This window comes from Phacochoerus africanus, chromosome 1 (assembly GCF_016906955.1).
Source record: "Phacochoerus africanus isolate WHEZ1 chromosome 1, ROS_Pafr_v1, whole genome shotgun sequence".
NCBI classification, from domain to species: Eukaryota; Metazoa; Chordata; class Mammalia; order Artiodactyla; family Suidae; genus Phacochoerus; species Phacochoerus africanus.
The window spans coordinates 204,868,241-204,888,059 of NC_062544.1; the positions used below are offsets into that span (position 1 = coordinate 204,868,241).

Consider the following 19,819-nt stretch of genomic DNA (forward strand, 5'->3'; position numbering starts at 1 on the left):
ATTCTAACTCGGGGTTCCCTTGTGGCGCAGCACGTTAAGGACCTGGCATTGTCACTGCAGCAGCCTGGGTTGCTGCTGTGGAGCCAGGTCTATCCCTGGCCCAGAAATTTCAACAGACTATGGGTGCAGCAAAATAATAAATAAATAAAATAAAAATAAAAAATAAAAATTCTAACTCACAGACACAGAAAGCAGAATGGTGTTTGCCAGGGACTGGGAGATGGGGGAAATGGGGAGATGCTGGTCGAAGGGTATCAACTTATAAGATGAATAAGTCCTAGGGATCTAAAGTATGGTGTGGTGATTATAATTAATACTGTATTGTATACTTGAAATTTGCTAAATGACTAGATCTTAAATAGTCTCACTGGAAAAATAAAAAAGTAACTATGTGAGGTGATAGGTGTGTTAATGAGCTTATTTGTGGTAGTGGTTGCAAAATGTATATGTGTATCAATTCATCACTACTGTACACCTTAAAGGTAGACAATTTTTACTTGAAAATTGTACCTCAGTTAAGCTGGGGGAAAGGAGTCGTATGTCTAAAAGGAATTATAAATGGGATTAACTTGGTTCTACAGCACTGGACAAAATACCTACCGTGAAGTCTGTATGACTGATGCATCAAGGTAACAGCCAAGTTCTAATTGGTTTTTAGTAGATTTTTTATTTCTATTTTATTTATTTATTTATTTATTTATTTATTTATTTATTTATTTATTTTTGTCTTTTCTAGGGCTGCACCCATGGCATATGGAGGTTCCCAGGCTAGGGGTCTAATTGGAGCTGTAGCCACCGGCCTATGCCAGAGCCACAGCAACGCAGGATGTGAGCAGCGTCTGTGACCTACACCCCAGTTCTCGGCAACGCCGGATCCTTAACCCACTGAGTGAGGCCAGGGATTGAACCCGTGTCCTCATGGATGCTAGTCAGATTCGTTAACCACTGAGCCATGACGGGAACTCCTTTAGCATTTTTTTTAAATCACATATTGATGCACTCAGGATGGAGACAAACCCTGACAGGGTGTGTGACTTTAAGAAATGCAGTCTTTCCTGTGACTGTAGTGTAGGCCAGCAGCTACAGCTCTGATTCGAGCCCTAGCCTGGGAACCTCCATATGCTGCCAGCGCAGCCCTAAAAAGACAAAAAAAAAAAAAAGGTAATCTTTCAGTAGTTTGTTAAATGAATTTCACTATAAAACATTGTGTTTCTGTGATAGTTAAGCAGTTGATTACTTAGGTAGGGGTAAAAACCACAGCCATTTGACATTATAAGGAAAAAGGAAAAAGCTCAGGGACGTATTTTGTTTTGCTTTTTTTCTTAAAGTAACATCCACCCTTTCTTTAGGGCAGCACCTGTGGCATATGGAAGTTCCCAGGCTAGGGATCGAATTGGAGCTGCATCTGCAGCCTACACCACAGCCACAGCAATGCTGGATACTTAACCACTGATCGGGGCCAGGGATTGAACCTGCATTCTCAGTGATACTAGTCAGGTTCATTACCACTGAGCCAGAATGGGAACTCCAAGTCCAGCCTTTCTGTTTCACAAAATTGTGTAATTGTGTGAATTGTGGTATTCTTAAGCAACAGTTGGTATTGGCGGATATCCACGGCAAATATGTTTTTTATTCTAAACTATCTATACAGAGCTCCTGTCGTGGCACAGTGGAAACAATCCAACTAGGAACCTTGAGGTTACGGGTTTGATCCCTGGGCTCGCTCAGTGCATTAAGGATCTGGCGTTGCCCTGAGCTGTGGTTTAAGTTGCAGATGTGGCTTGGATCTAGCGTTGCTCTGGCTGTGGTGTAAGCCTGCAGCTGTAGCTCTGATTCGACCCCTAGCCTGGGAACCTCTATATGTCGCAGGTGTAGCCCTAAAAAGACGAAAAAAGACCAAATATATATATATATATATATATATATATTTGTAAATAGTATATTATGAACATTCTTCCAAGTAAATATTTATAAACTTTCAATAATTTTAATAAATGGTTTTGCCCTAATTGAATCAAATCAAGATTAAATATTCATAACTGTACCAGTTCCCACTCAAATGCTGTTGGGTCAGTCAGATGAAACCTAGGTGTCTTTGGTTGCTGTTTTTCAGGATAATCCTGACATATTTTATTCCTTCAAGTACGAAATCAAGGAGGGCGACTGTCTTGTTCAAAGTGACAAAACCTGGCAGGACTGTGATTACAAAGACTCTGCACAAGCTGTAAGTGTGTTGATGGTTCCCGAGCCTCCAGTTTTCTCTGCAGAGTGTGCCAGACTTTTCTAGGGTGCTTGGGATGATTAGTATTGTTGCACTGTTTTTAAGGGATGCACATAAACCCTCAACTACGTAGAACAAATGCCTGATATCTGTATTCTCACACAGACAGAAGGGGCTTGGAGAGGCCAGCGACTTACACATGGAGGAAACCCTCCCTTAGGAAGAGGAACTTAACAACCAGCTGGGCCTCGGAGAGAGCACAGATCAGTATGTGAGCCGAGATCAGGGGCTGGTGAGGAGAGCAAGTGGGTGCTTCAACTGCACGGGCCTGAGTAAGAATCCTGCTCTCCCTCCAGCTAGCTGACCTCTGGCAACCGTGTCCTCCCTCCTCAAGGGAGATAAAATTGACTTCATCTGGTGGTTGCAGGAAGCAGTGAGATACATTATGCAAAGGATCTTGTTTTAATAACAATGGCTGTCTTCACCTAAGCCTAACCTGTGGGCACAGCACAGTTGATGTAATTAAGAGGGACTAGGCTGGTACCTGCCAGGACTTAATGTCAAAACACTGGCATCCTATATGCAGTGTGCACCCTGAAATTGGAAGGTAAATCAAGAAAATTGTTGAGCAGCCTGTTTCTCAGGCATTGTGTGCATCTTGGTGAAAAAGAATTCTCTCCAAGGCTCAAAACAAAGATTTATACTTTAAAACCTCATCATTTATACCACCTCTCCTCCGACAGCTCATGAATATCAGTGGCTTCTTTAAAGTAATGACTAGCCTGAAAGACATTCGTTCTTGTGTCTCAAAACTGTGGGAAAAAAAATCTTGACATGTTTTTAAAGAAGGAGAGCCATAGTTAGCAATAGTACGAGGTGGATTTCATCTGAAAGATGAAGATAAATGATCTCACTCTCTTCTTCTCAGGCCACAGGAGAATGCACAGTAACAGTGGCGAAGAGAGGCAATGAGAAATTCTCCGTGGCTACCCAGACCTGCCAGATTACTCCAGGTAGCTGAGTGTCTGGCGGTACTGCCCTGGGGGAAAAATGATGTTCTTCTGTGTGGCTCCAAGACCCTTTCCTTGCAGAGGGCGGCAGTGGCGATACCATTTGCAGCCTTGAGGGGGCGCTCGAGGGGTAGAGCGCCAGTATCCTGAGGTGGGGCCAGGCTCATGCCAATCATCCTGTCAGCGCTGTCCTGGTTCTCTTCCTCAAGAGGTGCATTGTCTTACGCGTGTGCGGAAGGATGAGAAGGTACAGAACTGGCTTTACTTGTAGGCAGCATCCTAGCGTGACAAAAAAGCACAGGCTTTGGGTCAGATCAAGTGTGAAATCTTTCGAAGCTCTCACCTTCTTTCCTTTGCTTTTCCTTACCAGGAAGAGGAGATCACAATAATTCGCCCTTTGCAGGATTGTTTAGAATGAAACTAGATGAGGAGTTCCTGTCTTGGCTCAGGAACACCTCAATGAACACCGAGTAGTATCCATTAGGATGAGGGTTTTATCCCTGGCCTTGCTCAGTGGGTTAAGGATCCAGCATTGCTGTGGCTGTGGTGTAGGGTGGCAGCTTCAGCTCCGATTGGACCATGGCCTGGGAACTTTCATATACCACAGGTGTGGCCCTTAAAAAAAAAAAAAAAAGAATAAAACTAGATGATATACCTGAAAATGTAATCACAGTTGTGTATTAACGATAATCAGGATAAAAGTAATAATAGCTAACATACACGGAGTGATTATTACCAGCCATAGTTCTGATCACTTCACTGTGTTTTAAGATAACTTATCCTCACAATTCTGTGAGGCAAGTCTTAATATCCCCAGTTTACAGATGAGGAAACAGAGGCCCAAGTATCTTGCCCAATATCCCACAGCTAGTAATTAGCAGAATTGGTATGTTAGACCCTCAACAAAATATCTTTAGAATTGAAGCAGGGAGCAACTTCTCAACAGATAACCACTGTTGGCTCCTTCCCTCTTGTGGCAGAGGCTCTAGGTACAGAAAGATGAGCACCTCTAGGTGATGTCAATCACAAAAGCTGTTCTGGAGTTGGCCTTCTGCAAGATAGTGTTTTTGTATGTGTGCTCCAGGACAGCATCTTCATCCATAACTATTGAACTTCACCATAGTGGTAATTGTTCTATTCTGGCCTTAGACATCCATATGGAACCCACAAAAACTACATCCCTTGAGCTCCTATTCTTGCAAGAAGTTGCATCAAAGAAAAACAGTTCATTCAAGACAGTGAAGATCACTGGGGAGGGATGAAAGCTAATGTAACAGAGTACAGGTATTTTAGTTGTATCAAAATTTTCTTACAAAAAAGGCCCAAAAAGAAGATGGAAAAATGTTAATAAGTATTAAATTAAGATGGTAGTGGCATAGTTTTCAAACATGATATTTTGTGATCGCTTTCTGTTTTTGAAATAGTTTATGGTTAGAATTTAAAATGTACTTTAAAATTGGAATTCATGCTGTTGCTCAGTGGGTTAAGAATCCAACTGCAGTGGCTGGGTTACTGCAGAGGCACAGGTTCAAGCCCCAGCCTGGCACAGAGAGTTAAAGGATCCAGCATAGGTCGCAGCTATGGCTCTGATTCAATTGCTGGCCCAAGAACTTCCATATGCCATGAGTGTGGCCATAATAAAATAAAAAATAAATAAAATGTACCAAAATAAAAACAATTAAAATGCTTATTTAAAAAAAAAAGGAAAACATGGGAGTTCCCATTGTAGCTCAGCAGTAATGAACCTGGCTAGTATCCATGAGGATCTGGGTTCAATCTCTGGCCTCACTTAGTGGGTTAAGAATCCATTGTTGCCGTGAGCTCAGTAGGTCACGGCTCTGGCATTACTGTGGCTGTGGTGTAGGCCGGCAGCAGCAGCTCCAATTCAACCCCTAGTCTGGAAACTTCCATATGCTTTGCGTGCAGCCCTAAAAGGTGGGGGGGTGGGGGAGAGAAAAAAGGAAAGAAAGGAAAAAGAAAAGCATTTCAAAACAATAGAAATCACAAGTAATTAAAATCTTTTTATGGGGGGAGGGGAAGCGTTTTATTATTCAGTTTAAGAATACTGTCTTGTGGAGTTCCCGTCCAACTAGGAACCGTGAGGTTGTGTGTTTGATCCCTGGCCTCGATTAGTGGGTTAAGGATCCTGTGTTGCGGTGAGCTGTGGTGTAGGTTGCAGACGTGGCTTGGATCTGGTGTGTCTATGGCTGCAGCATAGGCCAGGAGCTGTAGCTCTGATTAGACCCCTAGCCTGAGAACCGTCATATGCCATGGATGCAGTCCTAAAGACAAAAAGCCAAAAAAAACAAAAACAAAAACAAAAAAACAAAAACTCTGTTAAGCAAATTTTCACATGACCCGGAGCACAGCATGTACGCACCATGAGAAAAAAAAAGCCATTTACCACACCTTCGGAAATTATTGCCAGTCCATAATCTCCTATCTGAAACCTTTTTGGCTAGATGTGTTTTGGAATTCAAATTTTAAAATTTTTATTTTAATTTAAAAAACATCTCTCTGGAAATGTTGGGGCAGGGTGGAAAATCATTTTGTTACCCAGAAAAACTGAGTTTGCATCTTTCTCTGTTCCTGACCCTCAAAGGCTGCTCCATCTCTTCTCCTACACCTGCCGTCAAGGTCAGGTGAACTAGCCTCTGGGCTTTTCTCCATTTCCCCTTTCACCTCCTGTTCTTTTTTTTTTTTTTTTTTTTTTTTGTTCTTCCATCAGTCATTTCCTCCCCTTTTCCATGTAATCCCCTCTGGTATTTGAACATTGCCTGTTACTCTGATCCAACCTAACTACTGCAAGGAAAGGAGGTAGGGGCAAGAGGGGGAAAGATATAAATATTCACTGGGTAAAACTTTTCCTGACACAGACTGATGGAGAGGAAAACCAAGGAACAGGAGTTTCCGTTGTAGCTCAGGGGAAACGAATCCGACTAGTAAACATGAGGTTGCAGGTTTGATCCCTGGCCCCAGCTCAGTGGGTTAAGGATCTGTGAGCTGTAGTGTACATCACAGACATAGCTCCGATCCAGCATTGCTATGGCTGTGGTGTAGGCCGGCAGCTGTAGCTCCGATTTGACCCCTAGCCTGGAAACCTCCATATGCTGTGGTTGTGGCCCTAAAAAGACTAAAGACAAAAGACAAAAAAAAAAGCAAAACCAAGAAACAGCTGCGAGAAGGGTTGCGTAGAACACAGCTGGCCTCTGGATTCTGTTGGGATCTTAGGTGCTCGGGCAGGGAGAGCTCCTGGGGCCAAGGGACCTAGGACTCACCTCCCCTTTTTACACGTGTGCTGCTACTGTCCAGTGAGCCAGGGCTCTCTGTTCTGAACATTGGAAATTGAATGCAAACTCTTTCCCTTTTTAAAGGTATTTTACATCATTTTATTAAAACCCCTTCAATGCCCCTGCTTCTTACAGAAGACCATTCTTTTTTTTAATTGAACTATAGTTTATTTATAATGTAATTTCTGCTATAATTAGTCAATGAAGTCATTCAGTTACACACACACACACACACACACACATATATACACACTCTTTTTTTTTTGTCTTTTCTAGGGCCGCTTCCGCGACATATGGAGGTTCCCAGGCTAGGGGTCTAATTGAAGCCGTAGCCGCCGGCCTATGCCAGAGCCACAGCAACGCCAGATCCGATCTGCATCTGCGACCTATACCACAGCTCACGGCAACGCTAGATCCCTAACCCACTGAGCAAGGCCAGGGACCGAACCCGCAACCTCATGGTTCCTAGTCGGATTCGTTAACGGCTGAGCCATGACGGGAACTCCTACACTTTTTTTAATATTCTTTTCCATTATGGTTTATCATAGAACATTGAATATAGTTCTTTGGGCCATATAGTAGGATCTTGTTGTTTATTCCCTCCTTATGTAATAGCTTATATCTGCTAACGTCAACCTCCCACTCCATCCCTCCCCCAATTCCCCTTTCCTGGCAACCACAAGTCTGTTCTCCTTGTTTGCAAACCATTCTTTTTTTCCCCTCTCTCTTTTTACAGCCACATCTGTGGCATATGGAAGTTTCCAGGCTAGGGGTCAAATCAGAACTGCAACTGCAGGCCTACACCACAGCCACAGCCACACCATATCTGAACCACATCTGTGACCTACACCACAGCTGGCAGCAATGCGGGATCCTTAATCCACTGAGTGAAGCCAGGGATCGAACCTGCATCCTCATGGACACTATCTTGGTTTCTTAACCCCCCGAGCCACAGTAGAAACTCCCAGAAGACCATTCTTAATTCACTTCAGAGGGTCTAGGAATCTTTGAAATTATGAGAAGATTGTAAGTATGTGCATTTTCCGGGGGGGGGGGCGCCATTGGTCACATTAAGGTCCCCAAGAAGCCCATGACCCTGAAAGAGTTAGGAATCCCTGCCTACAGAGCTCAGCCCAGGCTTTACAGCAAGCAGAGGCCTCTCTACCGACTGCTCAGACCTTGCCTCACCCCTCCCTGCCTCCCGCTTCAAGCCCTAGTAAGATGTGTGTACACCATGTCCCACAGGGCTGTCCTCGCCTCAACTTCCCCCTCAGGAGCCATCCTGTCCTTTCTCCTCAGGCTTACACCTCAGGTTGTGAGGTTGGCCCTGACCGCCCTCCACCGTTGTTAGCTCAGCCTCTCTTCCTCAGAAAAATCTTCCCTGGGCTCACTCTGGGTCACTGCTTTTCCAAGCTCTTGCCCAATTATACTGAAATGATTCCTCTCCAGTTCCACCTCTCCCCATTGTCTTTGCCCAAATCCTTCATGGCAGTGAACATCTCTAACCAATTCACACATCCACACCACCCATCTCAGCACAGGGCTTGTTACAGCAGGTATGAAATATATGTTTATTTGCATGGATACAAAATGTATTGTTGGCGTTCCCTTCATGGCTCAGCAGTTAACAAACCCGACTAGGATCCATGAACACTTGGGTTCAATCCCTGCCCTCGCTCAGTGGGTTAAGGATCTGGCATTGCCGTGAGCTCTGGTGTAGGTTGCAAACTCAGCTCGGATCCCATGTTGCCATGGCTGTGGTGTAGGCTGGCAGCTATAGCTCCAATTTGACCCCTAGCCTGAGAACTTCCATATTCCACAGCTGCAGCCCTAAAAAGCAAAAAAAAAAAAAAAAAAAAAGCAATATGTATTATATCCTGAGCCAGGCTTCAAGGAGCTTTATTTAACACTAAAAAATAAATAATAATATATTTGTAATGCTTTAAATTTTATGAGAATACATGCATCACTTCTGTAATTTAAAATGACTTTGAGTTCCCTAATAATAACACAACACCACACCATCAAAAATATTAGTAAAGAACTTGAACAGACATTTCTCCAAAGAAGGTATACAAATGACCAATAAGCACATAAAAAGATGCTCAACATTACTACCCACTGGAGAAATTTGAATCAAGACAAAAATGAGTTACAACCTCACACTCAATAGGATAGTGAAAATTAACTAGTGTGGTAAAGATGCAGAAAAATTAGAACACTTGTGTTTGCTGTTGGGAATGTAAAATTGTACAACCACCATGAATATCAGTTTGTGGATTCTTCAAAAAGTTAAAGATAGAATTAGCATTTATTTTCCAATTCCATATTCAAAAGAATCCAAAGCAGAAACTCAAATAGGTACATGTATACCAACATTCATAACAATCATATAATTCACAGTAGCTAAAAGGTGGAAACAACTTGTATGCCCATCAACAGATGAACAGCTCACACATACATGGTATATACATGTAATTATGCACACATCCAATGGGTATGTACATCCAATGGAAAATTATTCAGCCTTAAAAAATGAAATTCTTATATAGGCTGCACCATGGATGAACCTTGAAAACCTTATGCTAATTGAAATAGACTAGGCGCAAAAGGACAATATTGTATGATTCTATTTATATGAAGTACCTAGAAGAGACAAATTCATGGAGACAGAAGGTAAAACAGTGGTTACCCGAGGCTCGGGCAAGAGAGGAATGGAGAATTACTGGTTATTAGGTAGAGATATTTTATTTGGGTTTATTTAAAAATTTCTAGAAATTGGTAGTGGTGATGATTTTACAATATGGTGAATATAATTAATGTTATTGAATTTTACACTCAAAATCGTTAAAATGGTAAATTTCATGTTATGAATATTTTATCACAATATTAAAAGAAAAACTTCCAGGCAACCAGGGTATTCTGAATACAGAATATTTGATAATATTAAAGAATTCCAGGTTTTTTTAGTTGTGTAAAGATCTTGTGATTTTTTAAAATAACTTTTATTATTTCAAAATACAAAAAAAAAAAAAAGAGTTCCCACTGTGGCACAGTGGGTTTAGAATCTAACTGCAGTTGCTCCAGTCACTGTGGGGCCCAGGTTCAACCCACAGCTGGCACAGTGTAAAAGGATCCAGCATTGCTGCAGCTATGGCATAGGTCGTGACTGTGGTTCAGATTCAAACCCTGGCCTGGGGAACTTCCATGTACTGTGGGCGTGGCCATAAAAAAAAAAAGAAAAAGACAACTTAAAAATAAAAATAAATAACTTCAAAATAAATTTAAAATAATTATGCAATAAATTATGCACAATAGAATGCATATAGGATGTCCAAAAGTGAACGATAGGTCTTCCCTCTGACTAAAAAGCGGTCTTATGTTCTCTTTTTCTAGAGCGTACTGGATTTACTAGAAAGTTTGTTTATCGGAGCCTTCTCAAGTATCTTACTTATTAAGGGTGATGTATCAGAGTGGAGGTTTCTCTTGTTAATACTGTCCTTTTGCCTGTTTTTTGTCAAGCTGAGGGCCCCGTGGTGACAGCCCAGTATGACTGTCTGGGCTGCCTGCACCCCATATCAACCTCAAGTCCTGAACTGCAACCTGTTCTGAGACACACCATTCAACACTTTAACAACAAGAGTGATCATCTCCACCTCTTTCATCTTCATGAAATAAAAAGTGCCCAAAGACAGGTTTGTTCTTTAACTTTTCACTTTTTTTTTGTCTTTTTGTGTTTTTAGGGCCACACCCTAGGCATATGGAGGTTCCCAGGCTAGAGGTCTAATCGGAGCTACAGCTGCTGGCCTACACCACAGCCACAGCAACATGGGATCCTAGCCGTGTCTGCGACCTACACCACAGCTCACGGCAACGCCGGATCCTTAACCCACTGAAGGAGGCCAGGAATTGAGCCCTTGTCCTCACAGTTCCTAGTGAGATTCGTTTCTGCTGCGCCACGACGGGAGCTCCTAATTTTTCACTTCTTACGGTATTGTAAGCATCTTTCAGATCGTTGTGGTTTAGGATCTCATTACCTAAAATAAACCATCAGTGGAGGAAAACGTATTTTTCCACAGCTAGTGGTGAGGAACTCTTCCGTGTTCCCACACGGCTGACTCAGGAGGCAAAGGCTTTCTCTTCAGGCAAAGTGATCCAGTTATTGCAGGGTGTGAAGGGGGAAAGGAGGCTAATCAGATCCCCTCCCCGTGAGATTTGTTAAACGAACAGGTGGTCAGCATTACACGGTCTCCTAGAGATGGTGGAATGGAAAAGTCATTCTGACCTTAGGGTTTTAAGAAGACTCTATCATCACTAGCTATCATGAGACAGACATGGCCCCCCAATATTAAATTTTAACTCCAAAGATTGGCTCGGCTTGGTGGGTACCCTCTCAATTATAGTTTCCATTTTATCTGAGAAAAAAGTAAATACTTATAAATCTGGTCTTTTCATTGCCTCACTTCGTGAAGCCTTTACTGACAGCTGATGGGGCCTCTTGGATTTCAGCCTCTAATTATGAGCAACCCACTTGAATCAGCAGCCATCCTGCTTTTAACTGAACTTCCCCACTTGCCTTCATGCAAGATGCATGTTCTATTCAATTCTGTCCATATCCAGCTTTCAGGGTGGGACCTGCCCTCCATAAAGCAGGAGAAATATTACTGCCTGACAGTCTGGGAAGCTGAGGACCTACTGGTAAAAACTACTCCAGCTCCAAAGTTTTCTTTATCCATCTGGAAAAGCGTTATTAGTATTTCACAAAATTCAACAGATCCCTTTTTTTTCTTACTATCCAGAGGAAATTTTGCTAGATCTAACTTTAGGAAATACTGTAACTCCATCTATAAGTCACTTTTCATGTTCAGCTGTGTGTGTGTGTGTGTGTGTGTGTGTGTGTTGTGTTGAACGTATGAATGAAAGTTGAAGTGCTCAATATTTATTGAGTAATGACTTTTGTCTAGTAATAATAATAGTTCATATTTGTGAGCACTTACGAAATGCCAGGCAGTATTTTAAAGTTCTCCTAACACTGTGAATAATGTTTAAGCTTCCCTTTAAACAGTGAATCCAAAATTGTTTCAGGTGGTGGCCGGATGGAACTATGAGATTAATTATTTAATTGTGCAAACTAATTGTTCCAAGGAGAAGTTTCCATCTTTAACTCCAGAGTGCACGTCCCTTTCAAATGGTGTAAGTAGAAAAAAATCTAATCATAAAGTTCTTAGCCGTTTGTGTCTGGTATTTACAGATGTAGGAACTCTCAGCTGTGGAAGAAGACTCAGTCACTAAAATTTTACATGATATTCACCAGTTCGCACTCATGTTCATTTGGGAATCTGAAGTTCATATCACAGGTCAAGCTGCTTGCTGACCTAGTCAGAGAATCTGTATGGCTGGCAATAAGCATTTACAGACATAACCGGGGACTAGGAGCAGCCTGAGAGAAAACGATGCTGTGGCCAAGATGTTTTTTTTTTCTTTTTTCTTTTTTTATTCATGTCTTCATGCTCTCCTGTCTCCTTTTCCTCCCCAATGTGCTCAACATCCTACAGGGCTCCTGAGCTCTATGCAGGAGAATCCTTTACTTCCAACTTGTCTCTGCTGGTTTTCTCACTTTCCCTGCCCTTTTTTTGTCTTTAATAAACACATCTTGAGTCTCTCTCCCTTAGTGACCCCTTATAGGATGATATCTTATTATCTGAACCAATATAATGTTACGAGAGAGCATCTCAGGGTGGCAGGAGTTAGTGTATGTTAAGCTGACTAAGGATTGCTGACCATCCCAGGGATATCTGCACTTTAGCAGAAGCTATACTTTAAGTCAGGGATGGCTGCAAGCCCTTTATCTAGTCATTCTACTTCTTGAATTCCATTAGATAGGAAGAAAATGAGAAATCTAGACAAGATGTTAATTTTGGCATTTTATTAATAGAAAAATATTGGTAATAACATATTTTCAACATTATGGAAGAGTTAAATAAATTAGAGTATACCTATATTGTAGAATATGTGTAGCCATTAAAATTAAGTTTTCACAGTTTCAGAAAAGCAGGATACAGAGTTCCTGTCATGGCTTGGTGGTAATGAACCCGACTAGTATCCATAAGGACACGGGTTCGATCCCTGGCCATGCTCAATGGGTTAAGGATCCAGCGTTACTGTGAGCTGTGGTGTAGGCTGCAGACAAGCCTCATATCCGACTTTGCTGTGGCTGAGGTGTAGGGCAACAGCTACAGCTCTGATTGGGAACCTCCATATGCTGCAGGTGCGGCCCTAAGGGGGGGGGGGGAAAGGCAGGATACAAAATTATACCTACAGGTTCATTCTCATACATAAAGTACATAATAACTGCCACAAGTGATGAAACACAAATATGCCAAAATATAAAATACAGTTAACTTTTATTTGCAACTTTTAGTTGCTTTTTCTGATTCTTTATACTTTTTGGAACTCTTTAATACTTTCCAGTGTTTCTAATCAAGCATGTGTTTATTTCATAATTAGGAAAAAAAATTAAAAGGACACTATTAAGAGAGTGAAAGACAACTGATGGAATGGGAGGAAATATTTGCAAAGCACATATCTGATAAGGGCTTCATATATAGAAGATATACAAAAAAATTTATACAATGCAACAAAAAAAGATCAATCCAATTTAAAAAAATGGGCAAAGAACTCAAATAGATATTTCTCTAAGACATGCAAATGCCTAATAAGCACTTGAAAAGCTCCTTAACATCTTTAGCCATCAGGGGAATGTAAATATAAACCAGAGTGAGATGTTACTTTGCACCTAGAGGATGACTATAATTTTTAAAAATTGTAAACAAGTACTGGGGAGAGTGTGGGGTAATTGGAACTTTCAGACATTGCTGATGGAAATGTAAATGGTGCAACCACTGTGGAAAAGATTTTGGCAGTTCCTCAAAAAGTTAAAACGTAGGATTATCATCTGACCAAGCAATTATAGTCCTTGATCTATTCCAGAAAGGATTGAAAACAGACTCAAACAGGATATTTACATGCAAGTATTCATATTATATGTAGTATTCATATTATATGCAGTGTTATTCAGGAGTTCCCATCATGGCTCAGCCGAAACAAATCTGACTAGCATCCATGAGGACACAGGTTCGATCCCTGGCCCTTCTCAGTGGGTTAAGGCTCCGGCATTGCCGTGAGCTGAGGTGTAGGTCACAGACGCGTCTCGGATCCAGCGTTGCTGTGGCTGTGACATAGGCCAGTGGCTACAGCTCTGATTAGACCCCTAGCCTGGGAACCTCCATATACCATGGGTGCAGCCCTAAAAAGACAAAACAAACAAACAGAAAAAAAACAAAAACAAAAAACATTGCAGCATTATTCACAGTAGCCAAAATGTGAAAACAACACAAATGTTCATCCACAGAGGAATGATAAACATAATGTGATATTTGTTAGCCATGGAAAGGAATGGAGTGTTGATGTATGCTACAACATAGATGAATCTCGAAAATGTTATGTTAAGTGAAATAAGCCAGACACAGAAGAACAACTTTTTTATTTGGCTGCAGCACTCAGTGGTTTGATATGGGGTCTCAGTACCCAAACCAGGGATTGAGCCCAGGCCACGGTGGTGAAAGCTTTGAATCCTAACCACTGTAACACCAGGGAACTCCCTAAGGGCAACTATTATATGATTCCAATTATATGATATATCTAACATACACAAATTCACAGAGACAAAAAGAATTTACCAGGAGCTGGAAAGAGGGAGAACGGCGATTTATTGCTTAATGGTTGTAGAATTTGTGTTTAGGGGAGATGGAAAGCCATTGGAAATAGAGATGGTTGCACAACACTGTGGCTATAATAAATGACTCCAAATTATACACTTAAAAATGGCAAAGTTGGAGTTCCCTTCATGGCTCAGCAGTTAATGAACCCGACTGTCATCCATGAGGGCATGGGTTCCATCCCTGGGTTAAGGATCCAACATTGCCATGAGCTGTGGTGTAGGTTGCAGATGCGGCTCAGATCCCGTGTTCCTGTGGTGTAGGCTGGCGGCTATAGCTCCGATTTGACCCCTAGCCTGGGAACCTCCATATGCCACAGGTGTGGCCCTAGAAAGACAAAAAAAAAAAAAAAGGCAAATTTTATGTTGCATATTTTTTATCATAATTTTAAAAAACAGTAAAAGAGAGTGAGAGAGAGAAGAACCCACTAAAAAACATATGTTCTAGCCAGTATTTAACCTTGTCAGTTTGAGTTGAGTCTGGCCTTTTAAATATCTATTACCATCTTCTGGATTTTTATGCTTAGCCATTTGAGGTTTATTTTATTTATTTATTTTTGCTTTTTAGGGCCGCATCTGCAGCACATGGGAGTTCCCAGGCTAGGGGTCTAATTGGGGCTGTAGCTGCCAGCCTACGCCATAGCCACACCAATAGCAGATCTGAGCCGCGTCTGTGACCTACACCATAGCTCACGGCAATGCCAGATCCTTAACCCACTGAGGGAGGCCAGGGCTTGAACCCGCAAACTCATGGTTACTAGTTGGATTTATTTTCGCTATGTCACAATGGGAACTCCTGAGGTTTTATAAGCCTAAATGTTATCTAGCTTTAATCCTGGTGCATCTGTTTGCAAAGCTTCAGTTAAGTTTTCTCTTTGTGACAGGGAGAGAGGCAAGGGCTGGTTGGAGTTGCCAAGCCCATCTGATTTTGGTATAACTTCTCTAAGCCTTCACTTCCTCATTTGTAAAATCATGAAGCATAATATCACCAATACATAGAGCTAATATCATAACTGTATGGCATAAAATATAAATGAAATATTTTGCCCACAATTGGTAAGATAAAAGTCTTGCTATTCAGAGTGTGTTCCAGATCAGTATCACCAGGGAGCTTGTTAGCAAAATAGAATCTCAACTCTGCCCAAACCTGCCAAATCAGAATCTGCATATTAGCAAGGTTCTCAGGTGATTCATTTGAACATTAAAGTTTGGAAAGCACTGATTTGAGAGGTTTCCTAAGTACTTATCAGGCTGTGCTGCATGGAGAATCACCAGCCTAGCTTTAAAAAAACACCTGTTCCCAGGCCATTTCCCCAAGTATTCTTTTTTTTTTTTTTTTGTCTTTTTGCCATTTCTTGGGCCGCTCCCGAGGCATTTGGAGGTTCCCAGGCTGGGGGGTCTAATCGGAACTGCAGCTGCTGACCTACACCAGAGCAACAGCAACGAGGGATCGGAGCTGCGTCTGCGACCTACCCCACAGCTCTACCCCACAGCTCACGGCAACACCGGATCGTTAACCCACTGAGCAAGGGCAGGGACCGAACCCGCAACCTCATGGCTCCTAGTCGGATTCGTTAACCACTGCGCCACGATGGGAACTCCCTGTAAACCACTTCTGAATACAGAAAATAGTGGCAAACTGCCCAACTCATTCTATACAACTATATACTGGACACCAAAATCTGACAGACACACACCCAGAAAACTGGTAAACCACTTTCATTTACAAATATAGATGTAGAATTCTTAACTAAACTAGAAATAGAATCCAAATGCATATTTAAAGAATAAGTAACACTAAACAGGGAGTTCCCGTTGTAGCTCAGTGGAAATGAATTTAATGTCTGTGAGGACGCAGGTTTGATCCGTGGCCTCACTCAGTGTGTTAAGGATCCATCGGTGCTGTGAGCTGTGGTGTATGTAGGTTGCAGACGAGACTTGGATCTGGCACTGCTGTGGCTGTGGTATAGGCCAGTGGCTACAGCTCTGATTCAACCCCTAGCCTGGGACCTTCCATATGCCATGGGTGGGCCCTGAAAAGACAACAACAACAAAAAGGATAATTAACACTAAACAAATAGAGTTTAATTTAGAAATCTTAAGATTACCATTAGGAAAGTTGTCTAAGCAGCATAGATGAAATTAGAAAAATATAATATTTCTTTTTTCGTTTGTTTGTTTGTTAATATAATATTTCAATACATATTCTAAAGCATGTGCCAAATTCGACAACAGTTTCTTATTCAAAAATAAAACAAAACTCTCTTTTTTTGGCCATACCAGTGGTATGTAGAAGTTCGGCCATAGGTTAACACAACAGTAGCCAGAGCCACAGCAGTGACAACACCTGATCTTTAACCCACTGAGCCACAAGGAACTCCAAAACAAAACTTTTTAAAGAGCAATAGTTTAAGGATGCTTCCTTAACGTGACACAGAATATCTACTTAGATTCCGCAGCAATATTATACATAGTTTAAAAATTCTAGAGGCTTTTCCATAAAATCAGGAATAAAACAGGTGGAGTTCCTTAGCAGCTCAGCAAGGTAAGAATCCAGCATTTTCATGGCCGTGGCTTCAGTCACTCCTGTGGCACGGGTTTGATCCCTGGCCCTGGAACTTCCACATGCTGTGGGTGCAAAAAACAAAATAAAACAAAGCAAACAAACAAAACATGAATGCGTGATATCACCACTATTTCAAAAAATATCTCTGAAAATTTGGGTCAATTCATTGAGATGTAAAACAAAAAAAAGAAACGTGGGAAAAGAGATCGCGTTACTTGTAAAAGGTATTATTATAGATCTGGAACAATCAAAAGAATCAATGAAAAGATGTTAATCAGAGAGTTCAGTAGTTTCCGGATAGAAGATAAATGAATCAAAACTGATATATTTGTATATAACAATAACATTTAAAAGAGAATAAAAGAAAAGAAAAAGGGATTTAATTCCTAATATCACTAGCCAAAAACAACAAAACAAACAAAACCTAGGAATAATTTTAGTGAGCAATGTTCTCAATATAAGCAAATCACACAATTTTAGAAATATAAAATAAAGCTTGACTACCTAGGGATGCATACCCAGTTCTTAACTAAAAGGGCTAAATATAGTATGTTAATTCTCCTCACATTAATTTAAAAATTAAATGCAATTCCAAGCTATGTGATAACGTAAGTTTTTCTTATAATCCTATTCGAAGGTTGGTTTTAAAAATACAAACACTACAGGAGTTCCCGTCGTGGCACAGTGGTTAATGAATCTGACAAGGAACCATGAGGTTGTGGGTTCGATCCCTGGCCTTGCTCAGTGGGTTAAGGATCCGGCGTTGCCGTGAGCTGTGGTGTAGGTTGCAGACGCATCTTGGATCCCGCGTTGCTGTGGCTCTGGCGTAGGCAGGTGGCTACAGCTCTGATTCGACCCCTAGCCTGGGAACCTCCATATGCCACGGGAGCGGCCCAAAGAAATAGCAAAAAGCCAAAAAAAAAAAAAAGTGGTTTACATAGCATGAAAATATAGTATATATTTCTTTAAGTTTTAAAATTAATCATTTATAAAACATCTGTGCTGTTTGGAGGTGAAAAGTAGAATGGAAATTGAAAGTAATAACACTACTATTTCTTTTTTAGTCATTGGTCCATTCTAGTTTTCTTTTTTTCTTTTAAGAGCCACACCCAAGGCACATGGAAGTTCCCAGGCTATGGGTTGAATCCTAGCTGCAGCTGCCAGCCTGTGCCACAGCCACAGCAACACAGGATCCGAGCTGCGTCTGCAACCTGCCCCACAGCTCACAGCAACGCATCTTTAACCCACTGAGTGAAGCCAGGGATCGAAGCCACGTTCTCATGGATACTAGTCGGATTCGCTACCACTGAGCCACAATGGGAACTCCCATTCCAGTTTTCTTTTTATCCTTAAGTCAGTGTTGGTTATTTATAGTTTTCCAGAAAATTGTCTATTTCTTTAGGCTTTTAATTAGCGTATACCTGTTCATAATATTCTCTTATATTTTTATATTTCTCTGTATCCTTTGCTAAGTTTCTTTTTTATGCATTTGATTTTTTCCTGATCCCATAAATGATTGGATTTATTTATTACTGCTAGTGCTTTCTGTTTTCTAATTCATTGGTTTTGCTTTTATTTTTATTGTTTCCTCCTTCTTGTTTTCCTTAAGGCTGTTTATTCTTCTTGTCCTATCTTCTTGAGACTAACACTGGATTTGGATTTGTTTTGTTTTGTTTGTTTCTTGCCTCTCTTAAATTTTGAAAGCATATAAAGCCAAGAGTTACCTCTGAGTGCTGCTCTGGCAACATCATGTGGAGTTTTCATTTTTCTCATTTTGTTTTTTATTATTTTCCTTATCAAGGAAGACCTTAACTATTTAGGCAAGTATGTTTATATTTCCATGTAGTTTTTGCTGTTTTGTTTATGTGTTTAACCTTGTATTATTAATTTTTAGGGAGGTTTGTTATTTCCTCTCAGTGCTGAGGTCAAAGAACGAGGCCTGTAATGTTTTTAATTTGCAAAATTTATTAAGCCTTCCTTGTAACCTAGGGTAAAAGCCATTAAACATACTATTTGCATCATGATTATGAAAATATTGTCTTAAATCAGGTGTATCATATGAGAATACCATTTCAATAAATCTTTATTATCTTATTCCGTCTTCTATGACCTTTTTATTTATTTATCTTTTTAGGGCCACACCCAAGGCATATAGAGTTTCCCAGGCTAGGGATCCAATCGGAGCTGCAGCTGCTGGTCTATGCCACACCACAGCAATGCCATATCTGAGCCACGTCTGTGACCTACACCGCAGCTCACTGTAATGCTGATCCTTAACCCACTGAGCAAGGCCAGGGATCCAACCTGCCATCCTCATGGATACTAGTCAGATTCGTTTCTCCTGAGCCACAATGGGAACCTCCTATGTTGTTTTTTTGTTTGGTTTTATTTATTTATTTATTTATTTTTATTTTTATTTTTATTTTTTTTGCTTTTTAGAGTCATGCCCACGGCACATGGAAGGTCCCAGGTTAGGGGTCGAATCAGAGCTACAGCTGCTGGCCTACACCACAGCCACAGCAACACAGGATCCCCAAGCCACCAAGCGAGGCCAGGGATGGAATCCACACCCTCATGGATACTAGTTGGATTCATTTCCACTGAGCCACAGTGATAACCCCCCTACCCTGTTTATTTTTTATCCATTTTGTCTATTGTATAATAGTTGTATATTAGATTTTCCCAACACAATTATTTTTATCCATTTCTGTTCGGATGTCTTTTGCTTTTCACTTTTTGATTCCATGCTTCTAAATAAAAATTATCTTTCTCTTACCCTTAAGAATTTCTTGTTACCTTGAATTTTATTTTGTCCAATATTAATAATAGTGTAACTCCTTTTTTGTTCATATGTGCTTCATATGGCTTTGCTCACCTGTGATGTTTAATCTTTGTCCTCTTCATTATACGCTGTTATTCTTGACAGTTTAATATGCTGATTTTTTTAACTTAATC

The 19,819-nt window shown here is 40.9% G+C and overlaps 1 protein-coding gene across 3 annotated transcripts in view; it reads left to right on the forward strand.

Moving 5' to 3' along the window:
* KNG1 (kininogen 1) overlaps positions 1 to 19,819 on the forward strand; it is a 34,129-nt gene that overhangs the window by 773 nt on the left and 13,537 nt on the right. For all 3 annotated transcript variants that reach the window (XM_047788535.1, XM_047788523.1, XM_047788530.1), the window contains exons 2-5: positions 2,114 to 2,224; positions 3,150 to 3,234; positions 10,044 to 10,216; positions 11,607 to 11,714. In XM_047788535.1, the coding sequence (XP_047644491.1) occupies positions 2,114 to 2,224; positions 3,150 to 3,234; positions 10,044 to 10,216; positions 11,607 to 11,714 (477 nt within the window). The remainder of the gene's footprint in view (positions 1 to 2,113; positions 2,225 to 3,149; positions 3,235 to 10,043; positions 10,217 to 11,606; positions 11,715 to 19,819) is intronic.